At 41.5% G+C, this 16,545-nt stretch overlaps 1 protein-coding gene across 1 annotated transcript in view; it reads left to right on the forward strand.

The window, feature by feature from the left end:
• Nucleotides 1-515: 515 nt before the first annotated feature.
• Nucleotides 516-16,545, forward strand: part of ANKRD55 (ankyrin repeat domain 55) — a 137,907-nt gene continuing 121,877 nt past the window's right edge. Inside the window, exon 1 of the mRNA XM_050794657.1 lies at nt 516-606. Within this exon, the coding sequence (XP_050650614.1) occupies nt 549-606 (58 nt within the window). The 5' untranslated portion in view covers nt 516-548. The remainder of the gene's footprint in view (nt 607-16,545) is intronic.

Raw genomic sequence — 16,545 nt, forward strand, 5'->3', positions numbered from 1 at the left:
TTTACATCCTATTCCATTGAGATGGCACTCTTTGCTCACATGACCCAAATGCAGTTCTCGCTCCGCCAAGAGCACAGCCGAATGCGAACTGCATTGGCAGCTTTGCACATGCTCTGTCTGGCCCTGTGAATCCTCACTCACCCATTCAGATTTCTGTTGGTGTAAAGCGACATTCCAGCTGCTGAAGCTCCGTGATCTGCTGTGTTTCCCCAGCCCAGATCCAAGGCAGGTGGCCCATACAATTACTATCTTTTTAGAGTTTGAGTAATTGTGTTTATTTATTTGGGGGTGGAGGGTGTATGATGCCCAAGTACAGCTGATGAATGAGGCCATAGAGTAACTCTTTTCTAGCAGGTATTTACAGGAATAGCATTTACTGATTTTCATCACTTGCCTGGACAACAACCTGCAGCTCTGGTGCACATTTAATTCTGAAACAGAGGTCTTGGCAAACGATGCTGCCTCTGACTGTCATGTTGACTGGAATGTTTGAGATGGTGTTTTCTCCTCTCTAGAGACCTGGATGCTTTTTGCCATTCTGATGGTAAATGATGAGACAGGCTACCATGGATTTCAGCACCCCTTCTGTGTTTGATCAGCAAAGAGGTAAAATGTTGCTTTAACACATTCTTTGGTGTTAGCATCCTTAGTCCCATGGTATGGATTTGCAGTTGTAAGGAGAGAAAGAGAAGTGTGCGTGTGTGTGTGCGTGCGTGCGTGTGCATGAGGATTTGCTATGTAGGATGTGGAAAGAGGATTTCACCTAGAAAACAAACCTGTTCAAAATGTTCGCTTCTTTGATAAGCATCTGAAACAGAAAAATAAGCTTATGATTTGTTGTATAAGCTTATGATCTTGTTGAAGTATTCCTACCTTCAAATTTTAAAAATTGAATTTCAAGCATACTATTTCAATAGTGTTGTCTTTATTCTGTTCCTTCCGAATCTTTTTTAAAAATTAGAGTAAGCAGTGTAAGAACACATCACTTTTTTTTAATCATTCTATTAGCCCAGTATCTCATTGCTATATCTTCATAAGCATTTTTTTATTCTTTCAGGAATAGATGTTGCTTGTATTTATGTCGGGTTGATATGTTATCTCATCCAAGGTTGTGTAATGACATATCCCTATGCTATTATTTGCAGCGACAGGGTATATCTTCCTTACTTATAATTTCTGGAGTGGAGGTAATTTTCCACATCAAAATGTTGCTGTGAAATCAACTCATCCTTATAATACCATGTATTTGGCCATATGGTCTAGGTGTATACATTTTGCATATGCAGTGTGTTTATACACATCTTCACATAATACTTATGTGTAATTGTAAATTTTTTTTAGTATGAACGTGAAATTTCCATTTTATAAACATAATAAATATTTTTTAGAATCTTTTCTTAAATATCTAATATTTAAACCACTTTCTACAGTCTCTGAATATTCTTCAAGATCCTAAGTTCCTTTGGTGATTTTATCTGTTTGGGCTACAACACGAAATGGTGGTTTGAAAAAGCCTCATTAAGAAAATGTATTGCTTCATTCTTTTTTCCCTTTTCCTGCTCTAGGCGATAGCATGTTTAATACCCCTCAAGCTACATTTGGCTTTGTGGGTGAATTATTTTAGCCCAGTGGGTTTCTCCAAAAATAAATTTTTATTTAGATTCCTGAGTTAGCTAATGTATGTATGTATATAGTGTGTTCTCCAGGTCTTAGCTCATTTGGAATAGTGTTCGTGTGTGTGTGTGTGTGTGTGTGTGTGTGTGTGTGTGTGTGTGCCTTCAGAAAGTGCTGGCTCATACCGCGTTTGGATCTTAACACCATAGAGAAAGGGGTTGTCACAGCTGTGCCCACCACCATCCTCTCCTCCTGGTACATTTTATATCACTGATGGCAGTCAGTAAAAGTGAAAATCTGCTAAGAACCAAAGAGCTCACACTGGCTAAAAAATGACGTTGCTGAGCCACGAAACACACAATGGGTTTATTTTTGAAGAATAATTGGAGGGAGCTGGAACTGACTGAAGAAGAACTAGCTCTTCATAATAAATTTACATGTTCCAGTGTTATACCTTCTAACAGGATTGAGCCCCAAACATAGTTAAGATATAGAATTACAAGACTGATTTTCTTATAACACCTTTCATGTGAGCAATTCACAGCAATGCCTCCACCTGGGCGCGATTCTCTCCCATGGAAGTTAACCCTCTCCCTGCCATGTTTATCTCTATTTCTCAATCCTTTCTCTCTTTCTAGAGGTTTTATCATATGGTGGAAAGAGCATGGGATTTTAAATCTTATAGACATAGACCAGAATGGCAGATCAGCTACTTCTTAGCTGTGTGAACTTGGCAAGTTACCTAACCTCTCTGGGCCTTAGTTTCCCCAGCAATATAATGAAGGAAATGATGCTTACCTAGCAGGTTGCTGTGAGGATCTAAAATAACATATAAAATGCACCTGTCAGCAATGCCTGATATTCAATAAGTATTTTCCCATTTTGGCTGCGGCTGTTATTATTATTGCTGCTGTTATTATCACCTTGGACTGGGAGTTTCTGAAGTGCAAAAGACTACTCATCTCTCTACCTTCAGCTTGAATGTAGCAGTCCTAAATGAGGGCTTAGTACTGGGTGATTAAATTACATTAATTATTTTTTTCAGAACCCTAGGATACTCTTTATAGCAAGCCCTAGAATAATAATTAAGCGATTCCTGAATAGTTTTATTACCCCATTAATCCTTCCTCTTTCTTAAAAGCATGAAAGACCATGAGAGGTTGAGACCATTATACAGATTTTAAATATTATATTGTTGGACAAACCAAAGGGAAGTGACTTTCTCGGGAAAAGTTGAGCATGGGGCTTTAGTTGAGGGTTTTTCATGAGTTGTTACTATCTGGATAATTGAACCCTAGCAGCACTGGCTTTACATACAGATAGGGACAGAAGACATTGCATCTGGAAGAACCTTAGCAATCAGGCAACCCACTGGTTCTCATATTGGCTGTACTTAAGAATCATCTGGGCCGGGCACGAGGGCTCACCCCTGTAATCCCAGCACTTTGGGAGGCCAGGGTAGGCAGATCACATGGTCAAGAGATTGAGACCACCCTGGCCAACATGGTGAAACCCCGTCACTACTAAAAATACAAAAATTAGCTGGGCATGGTGGCACACGCCTGTAGTCCCAGCTACTCGGGAGGCTGAGGCAGGAGAATCACTTGAACCTGGGAGGTGGAGGTTGCAGTGAGCCGAGATCGGGCCACTGCACTCCAGCCTGGCAATAGAGCAAGACTCTGTCTCAAAAAAAAGAAAAAAGAATCATCTGAAGAAATTCTGAAAATGCTGATGCTTGAATCCCACCCAGGGAGATTCCAGTTTAACTGCAGTGAGATATGGCCCAACCAACACTCCCTGGGAAGTTCTCATGCACAAAGATTGAGAACCAGTCATCCAACCTACCCCTCTTCCACATTTCAGATGCGGGAACTAAAGCAAAGAGAGGTTCAAAGCTGGGTCCTTCCTAATAATAATAACAACACCCCACTAAATAGCAACAGAGGGGACTGAGGCCCAGGTGTTCTCCATCCATACAACAGGGCAAAAGGAAGCTTCCTGTGCATGGCCAATCCCTGGGCTAGCACTGACTCTGGCTCATGGTTGCCCAGAGAATGGTGGAAGAATATGATGCAGAAGGACCTTCAGGGCTCCAACGAGGTGGGTTTGGCAAACTGAATCCCTCCACATGCATTTCTCAATATTTCTCTTTAGCTAGAGGCAACAAGGCATGCCAGGGTCTTGGTGACAGATGGCCATTTGCTCATGTCCTGTCTCTGCCCTCTTCCTAGTTACATGAACTTGCACAGACTAGTTGATCTCCACTGGCTTCTGCCTCCTTGACTGTAAATGTGGATAATACTATATTACATATTCACAGAGCTGCTGGGAGGCCTAAAGATCAGATTATTTGACTGGCCAGGGGCATGAGGGCTGTGTCTCTGGCTGGCTTTGTAAAACTGTGAGGGAGGAAGCCTGGGTCTTCAGAACTCTCAACTCTCTTTTGTGCTTTTAGCTTTCACCATAGCAACATCTCTTCTGGTCCCACGTGTTCTTTCTGGCTGTGTTCCCTCTCAAAGCCCACACACACAGGAAGCGACCTGTAGTAAAGCCATTTACTACAGAACACAGAGGTTCCTGCTAAAGTCTATGTATTATGTAACTAAAGATACTTGCATTGTAAGCTTTGTCATGACTTTTGGAAAGAAAAGTTTTGCTGCGCCTGAAAGAATCCCAAGCCTCAGATAGAAAATGAAAAAAAAAAAAAAGGCGAGGGGGCGGGGGGGCGGGTAGCCTCAGGGCCTCACCCACTCCTCTGTGTTGTTGGGGGTGAGGAGGGCCTGGCCCTGCCAGGGTCTTTGAGGAAATGTGCCTGAAGATGCTGAGCGGTGTGTTTGCACGCACCTGTGTGGGCTGTGGACCACCCTCTTGCACAGATTGTTTCTCTGGTCGAGTTGCGGAAAAGCAGAGGAAGGACTTTGTCTTCCAGCCCAGATTACTACAGTATGTGAGTGTCTCTGGGCTGCTGTAACCAATTATCACAAGCTGGGTAGCTTAAAACAACAGAAATATATCCTCTCTCAGTTCTGGTGGCCAAAAGTCTGAAATGAAGATGTCAGCAGTGGGCCGGGCACAGTGGCTCAGGCCTGTAATCCCAGCACTTTGGGAGGCCGAGGAGGGCAGATCACCTGAAATCAAGAGTTTGAGACCCATCTGGCCAAAATGGTGAAACCGCATCTCTAGTAAAAATAAAATATTAGCCAGATGTGGTGTCACCCACCTGTAGTCCCAACTACTTGGGAGGCTGAGGGCCAAGAATTGCTTGAACCTAGGAGGCGGAGGTTGCAGTGAGTCAAGATCATGCCACTGCAGTCCAGCCTGGGCGACAGAGTGAGGCGCCATCTCAAAAAAAAAAAAAAAAATGTCAGCGGAGGGCCTACTTCTAGAGCCTTTAGGAAAGAATCTTCCCTGGTCCTTCCAGCCGTGGCTGCTGTGGCCTCATCACTCTGGTCTCTGCCACCATCCTCAGTTGGCCTCGTCTGTGTGCATCACTCCTCTGTGTACCTGTCTCAAAGTTCTTCTGCCTCTCCTTTAAGGGATGCACGTGATTGCATTTAGGGACCACCCAGATAATCCAGGATAAACTCCTCCTCTCAAAGTCCTTGACTTACTCACATCCCTTCAGATAAAAGGTCATAGTCACTCTCTTGCCATATAAGGGAATAGCCACAAGTTCCAGCAATAGAGATGAGAACGTATCTTTAGGGCCACCATTCAACCTATTGCAGGGAGTGAGAAGAGGTCAGATCCCAGAAAGAACGCAACACTGTGACTCAGTTTTTGGTAAAATCCATTCTCCTTTAAGCTAGAAGAAAAACTGACAAATAAGAGGTGGGGGCAGATGGGGAGCATCTGTTTGGTGCAGACTCTGTGCAGGGCTTTACATGGATACATAACTGACAAGAAGGAATGTTTGTGGAGCATTTAGCAGACCCAGGTTCTGTCCTAAGGACTGCACACAGACTAGCTCATATAATCCTCATATCAGCTTCAGAGTATGACCCCCTTTTATCGATGAGGAAATTTTAAAAGGTTATGACCTACCCAATGTTACCACAAAGTAAAACAGCAAAGCTAGGATTCCAGGCTAACCCTGTTTCACTTCAAAGCCCATGTACTTTCTACTGCAGAATGTCTTTTCCTTGGCCAGTGATAAGGTTTAATTAAAAAAAAGACATCTATGAAAAATCGAATTAATGAATCATTTATTTTCACAGTCAAGGTCTTATTCCACTGTGTTGTGGATTTTTAAAGTTCCCACACACAGATGTGCAGGTTTTAAATCCAACTGCTCATCTAAAATGGGAATGCTAGACCAGAAGATCTGTGCTTTGCTGAAAAAGCAAAAGTGAAAAATCTGGCGTGACAACCAGATGCCTCCAAAGGAAGAATAATCAAATTTTGATTGGTGTGTTGGGCAAAGGAGTCCTCCCAAAGGAGTTCTGAAAGGCAAGCATAGCAGATAGGAAAGGAAAGGGAATGATTTGGGCTCAGTTGCTCAGTTCAGGCTCAGAGATCTTGAATGGGAGCCTGGAATAAATCCAGGAACATTGAGGGGGAATTCTGTGATTGATTTTCAGATGGACAGTCCAGATAAATAAAGACTAGCTGGCAAACCAGCCCTGGTTTAGAAGCAGATTATATGTTGCCTTTGAGAAAATGCGCAGCCTTCTCCTTCTCTTGGTCAAGAAAGAGGAGCAGAGGGAAAGAGAGATGGGAGAAGAATCTTCTTTTCCTGTTCTTGACCACTCCTGAACAAGTCTAAGCAAGCATGTTTGTTTCAGTGTTTGTTTTGTTTTGTTTTGTTTTTTGAGATGGAGTCTCACTCTGTCGCCCAGGCTGTAGTGCAATGGCACGATCTCGGCTCACTGCAACCTCCGTCTCCTGGGTTCAAGCAATGCTACTGCCTGAGCCTCCTGAGTAGCTGGGATTACAGGCACCCACCATCATGACCGACTAATTTTCGTTTTTTTTTTTTTTTTTTTTTTTTTTTTTGAGACAGAGTCTTGCTCTGTTGCCCAGGCTGGAGTGCAGTGGCCGGATCTCAGCTCACTGCAAGCTCCGCCTCCTGGGTTTACGCCATTCTCCTGCCTCAGCCTCCCGAGTAGCTGGGACTACAGGCGCCCGTCACCTCGCCTGGCGAGTTTTTTGTATTTTTTAGTAGAGATGGGGTTTCACCGTGTTAGCCAGGATGGTCTCGATCTCCTGACCTCATGATCCGCCCGTCTCGGCCTCCCAAAGTGCTGGGATTACAGGCTTGAGCCACCGCACCCGGCCTAATTTTCTTATTTTTATAGAGACAGGGTTTCACCTTTTGACCAGGCTGGTCTTGAACTCCTGACCTCAGGTCATCCGCCCTCCTCGGCCTCCCAAAGTGCTGGGATTACAGGAGTGAGCCACTGCACCCGGCCTCTTTCAGTTTTCTTGATCCCTCCTGAATAAATCTGGGCAAGTGTGTTTGACCCCCACCTTTCTCTGCCCTCTTCTTTGTGATGCTGCCTTCTTCCAACCAACCACCTCCTGAGAAAGTGTATAACAGTCCAATCCATTCTGGAGTGTGCTGTGGCCTCCATCTGTTTCCCCCTAGGACAGGCTGTGCCCCCAATAACCTGAGCATCCCTTTCCTTCCACCCTTCATGGCTCCTCTTAAGGACTCTACAGAAGGAAGCTCCTGGCCGAGCTTATCCAAACAATTACCCTTCACAGCCATCAATATTCTTCACCACAGGACCACCCAACTGTCCTGGGGGAGGGAGCCTCTTGCCAGAGTATGCATCCCAAGAGGGAGGACCCTGGAGTGGTATCTGGAGAGAATAGAGACTCACTTGGGCAACCACATCTGAATCAACCCTGATGCTTCCCATAACTCATTGGATCAGCTTCAAGAGGCTCTCCCTTAGCTCAGCCTCCGCTGCAGCAGGCAGTTGAGCCACTACACTGAGCTCTTCCTGTCATCTCTACTCACTAACTCCACAGTTCCACAACTAAGTAACTGTACTGAGTACCTGATATTCATGGATTTTCCCTTTGATACCACTATTTTGATTCAAGGATATTTTAACCAAAAAGGGTATGGAGTCTAAAAGAAAATACAGTAAACTTGTAGCTGTTTTTTTTATTATGAAACAAGTATGAGACAAACATCTTACTCATCACCAAATGTGGGACAAGGTGAGAAGGTGAGGGTATGGATGCACAGGTTGATTTTCAGATTGACAGTCCTAATAAATAAAGACTAGCTGGTAAAGGTGGCATATGGGTGGGGCTAAGACTACTAACCAGGAGTCACATGATTAATGCACTTGTAAATCTCTGTTGGTCATTTGCAGAATCTGCTGAATTGTGTTTGAGAATTCCCTTATATCATGAATTATCTACATGTAGATTTTCTGATTTATCTTTTAAAGTCATGATGGTTTTACCCTAATATTTACCTTCAATCAATATGTAGGTTTGTGTGCTTAATAAGGGCTCTTTGTTTTCTCTTTGTGAAACCTAAGAATGGCACTTGCTCATTAATGAGGCTTTTCTTATTTTATCAGCTATATTGAGGGAGGAAGAGAAGGGAAATCATTCCAGTATACATGGAAAGTATTTCCATTTCTAAACGTGCTCTCAGAACTTAAGATATGTGCATGTAATATTCAATAGTATTCAATTATTTTAAATTTTTCTTTTTTTTCTATCCCCCAGGCTGGAGTACAGCGGTGCGATCTAGGCTCACTGTAACCTCCACTTCCGGGGTTTAAGTGATTCTCCTGCCCCAGCCTCTTGAGTAGCTGGGATTACAGGCACACGCCACCATGCCTGGCTAATTTTTGTATTTTTAGTAGAGATGGGGTTTCGCCATGTTGGCCAGGCTGGTCTCAAACTCCTGACCTCAGGTGATCTGCCTGTCTCGGCCTCCCAAAGTGCTGGGATTACAGGTGTGAGTCACTGCGCCTGGCCTAAATTTTTCAAAAATAATGTCAAATTTATAGAAATGTTGTAAAATTAAGAATCATATAAAAAAACACTTGTGTGCCTTTTACTCAGATTCATCTAATGTTAACATTTTGCCCCATTTGCTTTATCATTTGCTCTTTCTGTCTCTGTCTCCCTCGCTCCTTCCCTCCCTCTCTCTCTTTCTGTGTGTGTCTCTCTCTCCTTCTACATGTGTGTGTGCTTTTTGTTAATCTAGCATCTGCATTCTAATTTTGTCTATTGACCTAATATAGATATACCTTGGGGATACGGTGGGTTTGTTTCCAGACCACTGCAATAAAGTGAATATTGCAAAAAGCAAGTTATACAAACTTTTGGTTTGTCAATGCATGTAAAAGTTAGGTTTACACTGTACTGTAGTCTATTAAGTATGCAATAGCATTCTGTCTAAAAATGTGCATACCTTATTTTAAAAATACTTTATTGCTAAGGAAAAGCTAATGGTCATCTGAGCCTTCAGCCATCTTTTTGCTGGTAGAGGGTCTTGCTTCGATGTTGATGGCTACTGACTGATCTCAGTGGTGGCCACTGAAGGTTGGGGTAACTGTAGCAAGTTCTTCAAATAAGACAAAAATAAAGTTTGCTGCGTCAATTGACCCCTTCTTTCATGAAAGATGTGATCTGTAACATGTGATACGGTTTGATAGCATTTTACCCACAGTAGATATTCTTTCAAAACTGGAGTCAATTCTCTCCAAACCTACCACTGCTTTATCAACTAAATTTATGTAATATTCTACATCCTTTGTTGTTATTTCAACAATATTCACAGCATCTTCACCAGGAGTAGATACGATCTCAAGAAATCACTTTCTTTACTCATCCATAAGAAGCAGCTCTTCATCCATTCAAGGTTTATCATGAGATTGCAGCAATTTAATCACATCTTCAGGCTTCACTTCTAACTCTAGTTCTCTTGCTATTTTCACTACATCTGCAGTTACTTCCTCTATTGAAGTTCTGAACGCCTCTAAGACTTCTTCTAAACTCCTGTTCGGAGAGTTGAAATTACCTTCTTCCAAACCCCCGTTAGTGTTGATATTTTTACCTCCTTCAATGAATCATGAATGTTTTTAATGGTATCTTGAAGAGTGAATTCTTTCCAGAGTTTTTCTTAGTGTTTTTTTTTTTTTTTTTCCTCTGGCAGAAACTAATAGAGCAAAGGTTTTCAATTTACTTTGCCCAGATCCATCAGAGGAATCACTATCTATGAAGGCTATAGCCTTGCAAAATTTGTATCATAAATAGCAAGACTTGAAAGTCAAAATTACTCCTTGATCCATGGGCTGCAGAATGGATGCTGTGTTACAGGCATGAAAACAACATTAATCTCCTTGTACATCTCTATCAGAGTTCTTGCTTAGAAAAAATGAGGCCGGGCGCGGTGGCTCAAGCCTGTAATCCCAGCACTTTGGGAGGCCGAGACGGGCGGATCACGAGGTCAGGAGATCGAGACCATCCTGGCTAACACGGTGAAACCCCGTCTCTACTAAAAAGTACAAAAAACTAGCCGGGCGAGGTGGCGAGCGCCTGTAGTCCCAGCTACTCGGGAGGCTGAGGCAGGAGAATGGCATAAACCCGGGAGGTGGAGCTTGCAGTGAGCAGAGATCTGGCCACCGCACTCCAGCCTGGGTGACAGAGCGAGACTCCGTCTCAAAAAAAAAAAAAAAAAAAAAAAGAAAAAGAAAAAATGATTCATTTCAAAATATTACTGCTCATTGACAATGTATTGTCAGTATTTTTTTGAAAGGAATTTTTATTTCTGACCAGTAGGTCTCAATACTAGGCTTAAAATATCAGTAAACCATGTTGTAAATAGATTTGCTATCATCCAGGCTTTGTTATTCCACTTATAGAGCAGAGGCAGAGTAGATTTAACATAATTGTTAAGAGCCTTCAGGTTTTGGAATGGTAAATGAGCACTGGCTTCAACTCCAAGTCACCAGCTGCATTAGCCCCTAACAGGAGTCCTTTGAAGCATTTAAGTTGGCAGTGACATCCCTTCTCCAGTTCTGAAAGTCCTAGATGGCATCTTCTCCCAATAGAAGGCTGTTTTATCTACATTGAAAATCTGTTGTTTAGTGTGGCCACCTTCATCAATGACCTTAGCTAGAGCTGCTGGATAACTTGCTGCAGCTTCTCCAACAGCACTTGCTGCTTCACCTCACATTTTTATGTTATACAGATGGCTTCTCTCCTTAAACCTCATGAAACAACCTTTGCTAGCTTCAAACTTTTATTTTGTCTCTCCCTCATCTCTCTCAGACTTCATAGACTTGAAGAAAGTTAGGGGTTTCCTCTGGATTAGGCTTTGGCTTAAGGAAATATGGTGACTAGATTGGTCTTTTATCCAGGCCACTAAAACTTTCTCCATATCTGCAATAAAGCTGTTTCTCTTTCTTATCATTCATGTGTTCACTGAAGTAGCACTTTTAATTTCCTTCAAGAACATTTCTTTGCATTCACAACTTGACTAACTGACACAAGAGGCCTCGTTTCTGGCCTGTTTTAGCTTTCAACATGCCTTTCTCACTGAACTTAATCATTTCTAGCTTTTGATTTAAAGTGAGAGGCCTGTGACTCTTCCTTTCACTTGAATACTCAAAGGCCATTGTAGGGTTATTAATTGGCCTAATTTCAATATTGTTGTGTCTCAAGGTATAAGGAGGCCTGAAGAGAGGGAGAGAGATGGGGGACTGGTTGGTCAGTGGAGCAGTCAGAGAACACATTTATCCACTTTAGTTCACCATCTTCTGTGGGTGTGATCCATGGGACCCAAAACAATTGCAATAGTAACATCAAAGATGACTGATGACAGGTCACCACAACAGATATGATAATAATGAAAACACTTGAAATATTGCGGGAATTACCAAAACATGACACAGAGGCACAAAGTGAGCATGTGCTGCTGGAGAAGTTGTGCCAATAGACTTGTTCAATGCAAGTTTGCCACAAAAATTCAGTCTGTACAGTATCTGCAAAATGCGATAAAGTGGGGTGCAATAAAAGAGGGTATACCTGCAATGTTGTTTATAGCATTCTCCCTCTGGTACAGAATTCAGTCTATATTTAGTTATCATGTCTCCTTAGTCTCCTTTAATCTGGAAAGTTTCTGCAGGCTTTTTTTGTCTTTTATGACATCGACATTTTAAAACAATTACAGTGTCTCTCTTTTGTTAAATACTAATTGGCTCATTTTGAGTTCATCTGAGGCTTCCTTGTGATTCAATTTAGATTACGCACTCCCAGCCAGAACACTGCATAGGTGATGTTGTTTGTCTCAAGTTAACATAGTATTGTTTAAATCCCTTATAATGATCATTTGGGGGTAGAGATGTTACAGTACTAGATGCTAATTGGTTCTAACAAAGTTTAAAATATTTTTTTAGCAAGGCACAGTGGCATGTGCCTGTAGTCCCAACTACTCAGGAGGCTGAGGCAGGAAGATGCCTTGAGCCCAGGAGTTCAAGTACAGCCTGGATGACATAGCAAGCAATATATATATATATAAAATATATATATATAATATATATATATTGTATTCATTTATGTATTGCTTGAATTTTTTGAAAAAGGTAGTATTTTATATTTTATATATTTTATATATTTATTTAAAATACATAAAATATGAAATTAATACTACCTTTTTCAAAAAATTCAAGCAATACATAAATGAATACAGCATAGAAAGTGTTATACTCCTTTAACTAGCAAAGAGCTATGTTCTTCAGCATCTCTTAGCCCTGGCCTATTCCCAGCTTCTCAGCCACCAAGATGTATCCATGACAATTCACCCTCCATGCCAGGGTTGGGGAATCGCCTCCAAAGAGAAACAGGAGATCTGGCCAAGAATACTAGCCAGAACTCCTAACTAGAAGAAGAGCTAACACTCTGGGTTGTTAAGCAGCTCCCATGTACCAGGCACTGTGCTAAACTCTTTCTTCCTATTATCTCACTTAATCCATGCCACAGCTTTTGAGACAGATGCCATTTTTAGTCCATCTGAGGTTATACAACTTGCCCAAGGACACACAGGACAAAGGACAAGGCTGTCGTGTTAACTCAGGCTTCTGACCCCCAAGCCCTCCCACACTCCTCTTCATACCAAGATATACTCTCTGGATTCTGACATCAACCCCTTTCTGACACCCAGCATGAGAAGGAAAAGATGATGGTGGCTAGCGTCCTCAGCAGAGTGCCCGACTCCCTCTGTGATTTGCCCAAGGTGGGCTGGCAGGGACAACAGCCACCACTGTGGCTCCACTGGGCTGGGCTTCCCTTTGGGATGAGCTCTGCTAAGAGGCCTCAGCTCAGTGTGACAGCCCCATCTCTTCCAGAGAGGATTCAGTCTCCATGGCAGTCTGCCCTTGGAGCAGAGAATGGCCCCAGCATCCCAGGAGGAGGAGAAGGAGGTTAAAAGGGTGAGATTACACTGGAATATAACCTGAGGAACTGATGTGATGGGAACTAGAGATTGCCAAGGCCACGGCTTGGCTTTTATCACAGAAGTTTCTGAAGGTGGGTTGTTTTTGTTTACCTACTCAGCCCATTTGTTCTATGCAGCAACAAGTAGACATTTCTCCAAGAGAGTTCAGAAATCTCCAACCCTGTAAACATGGTCACACAAAAACAACAGTTGATTTAAAAAAAAAAAAAAAAACATTCTTTCAGCTTTGGCATCTGGCTCTTTGATTGTGGGCCCATGAGCTTTACCCTTGAGACCACTCCTTTGATCTTTAATTCACCACAGTAAATCAGCACACCGTCTGCTATTTTTAAAAACTGTAAGAGGTGCACCTACAATTCACCCAAATTGGCACTTTTATCCTTCTGATCACTTAATATTATTTTTAAAATGGTGTTCTAAAATTCTGGCCACAACTGGGCTGGCCCAGCAGGGACCGCTGAATATATAGTGGAGTTGAGATAGGTTTGCTGGTTTCAGGTAGTCACAGCAGGAACCAATTTAAGGATGGATCCTGGAAGTGTTTCATTTTAGAATAGCAATCCCTTTAGAATTAGAAGGAATCTTAGTGAATATATAACCCAGCTCCTTCACTATTTTTATGTGAAGACTGAAACATAAAGGGATTAGCAGTGGTACAGTGGAGTAAACCCTGTGACTGGACACTCAGATCCCAGTGCTGCCACTTATTGTGTGCTCTGGCTGGTGACATCTTTATCCCTTGCCTTCCTTACCTTGTAAGTTGAGATGGTTTTACTACAAACGATTGTTTGAAATTGTGTGGGTTATAGGATCGTCATAAAGATGGTTACAACCATCCTCAGAGGACTGTTATAAAGATTTAATGAAGTAATGCATACAAAGTACCTGGCACCACGCCAGGCCCACAGAATCACTTCGTAAGTGCTGGTGATTATTATAAATGACTCACCTAAGATCACATGGATGACTGGTCTCCCCAGGTCAAGAGAACATCCCACGCTCCAAGCCTTCACTTCCTCTGTAATGAATTCGTGGCAGACCATCCTGGTATGGTTTGGTTGTGTCCCCACCCAAATCTCACTTTGAATTGTAATAATCCCCATGTATCAAGAGCAGGGCCAGGTGGAGATAACTGAATTATGGGGGTGGTTTCCCCCATACTATTTTTGTGGTAGTGAATAAGTCTCACAAGATCTGATGGTCTTATAAATGGGCTGCACAAGCTCTCTTGCCTGCCACCATGTAAGATGTGCCTCTGCTTCTCCTTTGCTTTTCACCATGATTGTGAGGCCTCCCCAGTCATGTGGATGAGTCCATTAAACTTATTTCCTTTATAAATTACCCAGTCTCAGATATGTCTTTATTAGTAGAATGAGAACAGACTAATACACACCCTTTTTTCATTTGGAAGTTGTAAGGGACAGAATTGCCTAAGCAGATAAACCACATCGGAAGGAAATTAATCCTTCAGGGACACTCATAGGCTTTGCAGTGCTTCTGCTTTTCCTGACCTCTGGGTCCTGGTGTTCTATCTTTTGAGTCTATGATGCTTTCTGGATAAAACTCTTCCCTTGCTCGTAAGCCAGCCTATTTGTTTACTTCCATGCTAGTCTCAGGCAAGTTTCTGGGCTCTATGCTGCTCTAGTAATCTGTCTAGTTTTGAAGCAGAATCTCACTATTTTAATTATTACAGTTTTATATGTTGTACTGTTCAATAGAGGAAATCTCCCTCAATATTGGTTTTTTTCCAATATTATTGGGTATTCTTACCTACTTTTTGTTTGATGTTTTGTTTGTTTTTACTTGTAGAATGGTAATATATTCACACACTTTTAAGGTATTAAAAATGTCCAATGAGTAATCCACCCCTACTCCTACCTTCAGTGGTCCAGTTCCCTTCCCTGGAAGCAAAATAATGTAAGCAATGTCTTATGCATCCTTCCAGAGAGATTCAGTGTACTAATAAGCAAATACTTATATATATTCTTTTGTTTCCTTTAAAACATAATTATCTATTTATCTTTACAAATGAAAGTTAAAGTTTTCGTGATACCTCCTCCCAAACAATTGTTGGAACTTTGACTGAAATGAGATTAAACATATATTAATCTGGTAATAATTAAAATTGTATATACTCTTTAGTCCTCCTGTCTAGGACTATGGTATGCATTTCCACAAATTCAACTTTTCTGTTATATCCCACAATAAAGTTTTTATCCAGAAGGCATCTTAGACTCAGAAGATAGAACACCAGGACCACAATATAGTTTTTCTCATTTAAATTATAATATTTTGGTGAGGCTTATTCCTGGGTATTTTATATTTTCATGTAATGAATTATTTTCCCCCTTATATTATTTAATATAGGATTATCTAATTTTATATTTATTTTTAAACCTGACTAACTTAATTGAATCTTATAAATTCTACTTGTTCTCTGGATAATTCTCATGTGCTGTCTGACAGATAATTAAATTATTCAAACCCTGATGGTCAGTGCCATATAGTGGTTGGGAACCCTGGCTTCGGGCCATATGGACTGCTTTCAAATCCTGTCATTCAATAGCTGTGCAGCTCTGGGAAAGCTGTTGAACCTTTCTGTGCTTCAATTTTCTCATCTTTAAATGGAGTGGAGGGGTTAAATACTACCTACTTCATAAAGTTGTTGGAACAAATAAATGGCCTAATTCCAATGAAACCGTTAGGACAGTGCCTGGAAGAGAATTCATCTGTAAAAGTTAGCTATTAACAAATTATTATTCAAAACAGAGATATAGACCAATGGAACAGAACAGAGTCCTCAGAAATAATACCACACATCTACAGCCATCTGATCTTTGACAAACCTGACAAAAACAAGAAATGGGGAAAGGATTCCCTATTTAATAAATGGTGCTGGGAAAATTGGCTAGCCATAAGGAGAAAGCTGAAACTGGATCCTTTCCTTACTCCTTATACAAAAATTAATTCAAGATGGATTAGAGACTTAAATGTTAGACCTAATATCATAAAAAACCCTAGAGGAAAACCTAGGTAGTACCATTCAGGACATAGGCATGGGCAAGGACTTCATGTCTAAAACACCAAAAGCAACAGCAACAAAAGCCAAAATTTGACAAATGGGATCTAATTAAACTAAAGAGCTTCTGCCATCAGCAAAGAAATTACCATCAGAGGAACAGGAAACCTACAGAATGGGACAAAATTTTTGCAATTTCTCATCTGACAAAGGGCTAATATCCAGAACCTACAAAGAACTCAAACAAATTTACAAGAAAAAAAAACAAACAAAAGTGGGCAAAGAACACATAAAAAATGCCAACAGACTCATCATCACTGGCCATCAGGAAATGCAAATCAAAACCACAATGAGATACCATCTCACACCAGTTAGAATGGCAATCATTAAAAAGTCAGGAAACAACAGGTGCTGGAGAGGATGTGGAGAAATAGGAACACTTTCACGCTGTTGGTGGGATTGTAAACTAGTTCAACCA

The sequence above is a fragment of the Macaca thibetana genome, chromosome 6 (genome assembly GCF_024542745.1).
Source record: "Macaca thibetana thibetana isolate TM-01 chromosome 6, ASM2454274v1, whole genome shotgun sequence".
Lineage (NCBI taxonomy): Eukaryota > Metazoa > Chordata > Mammalia > Primates > Cercopithecidae > Macaca > Macaca thibetana.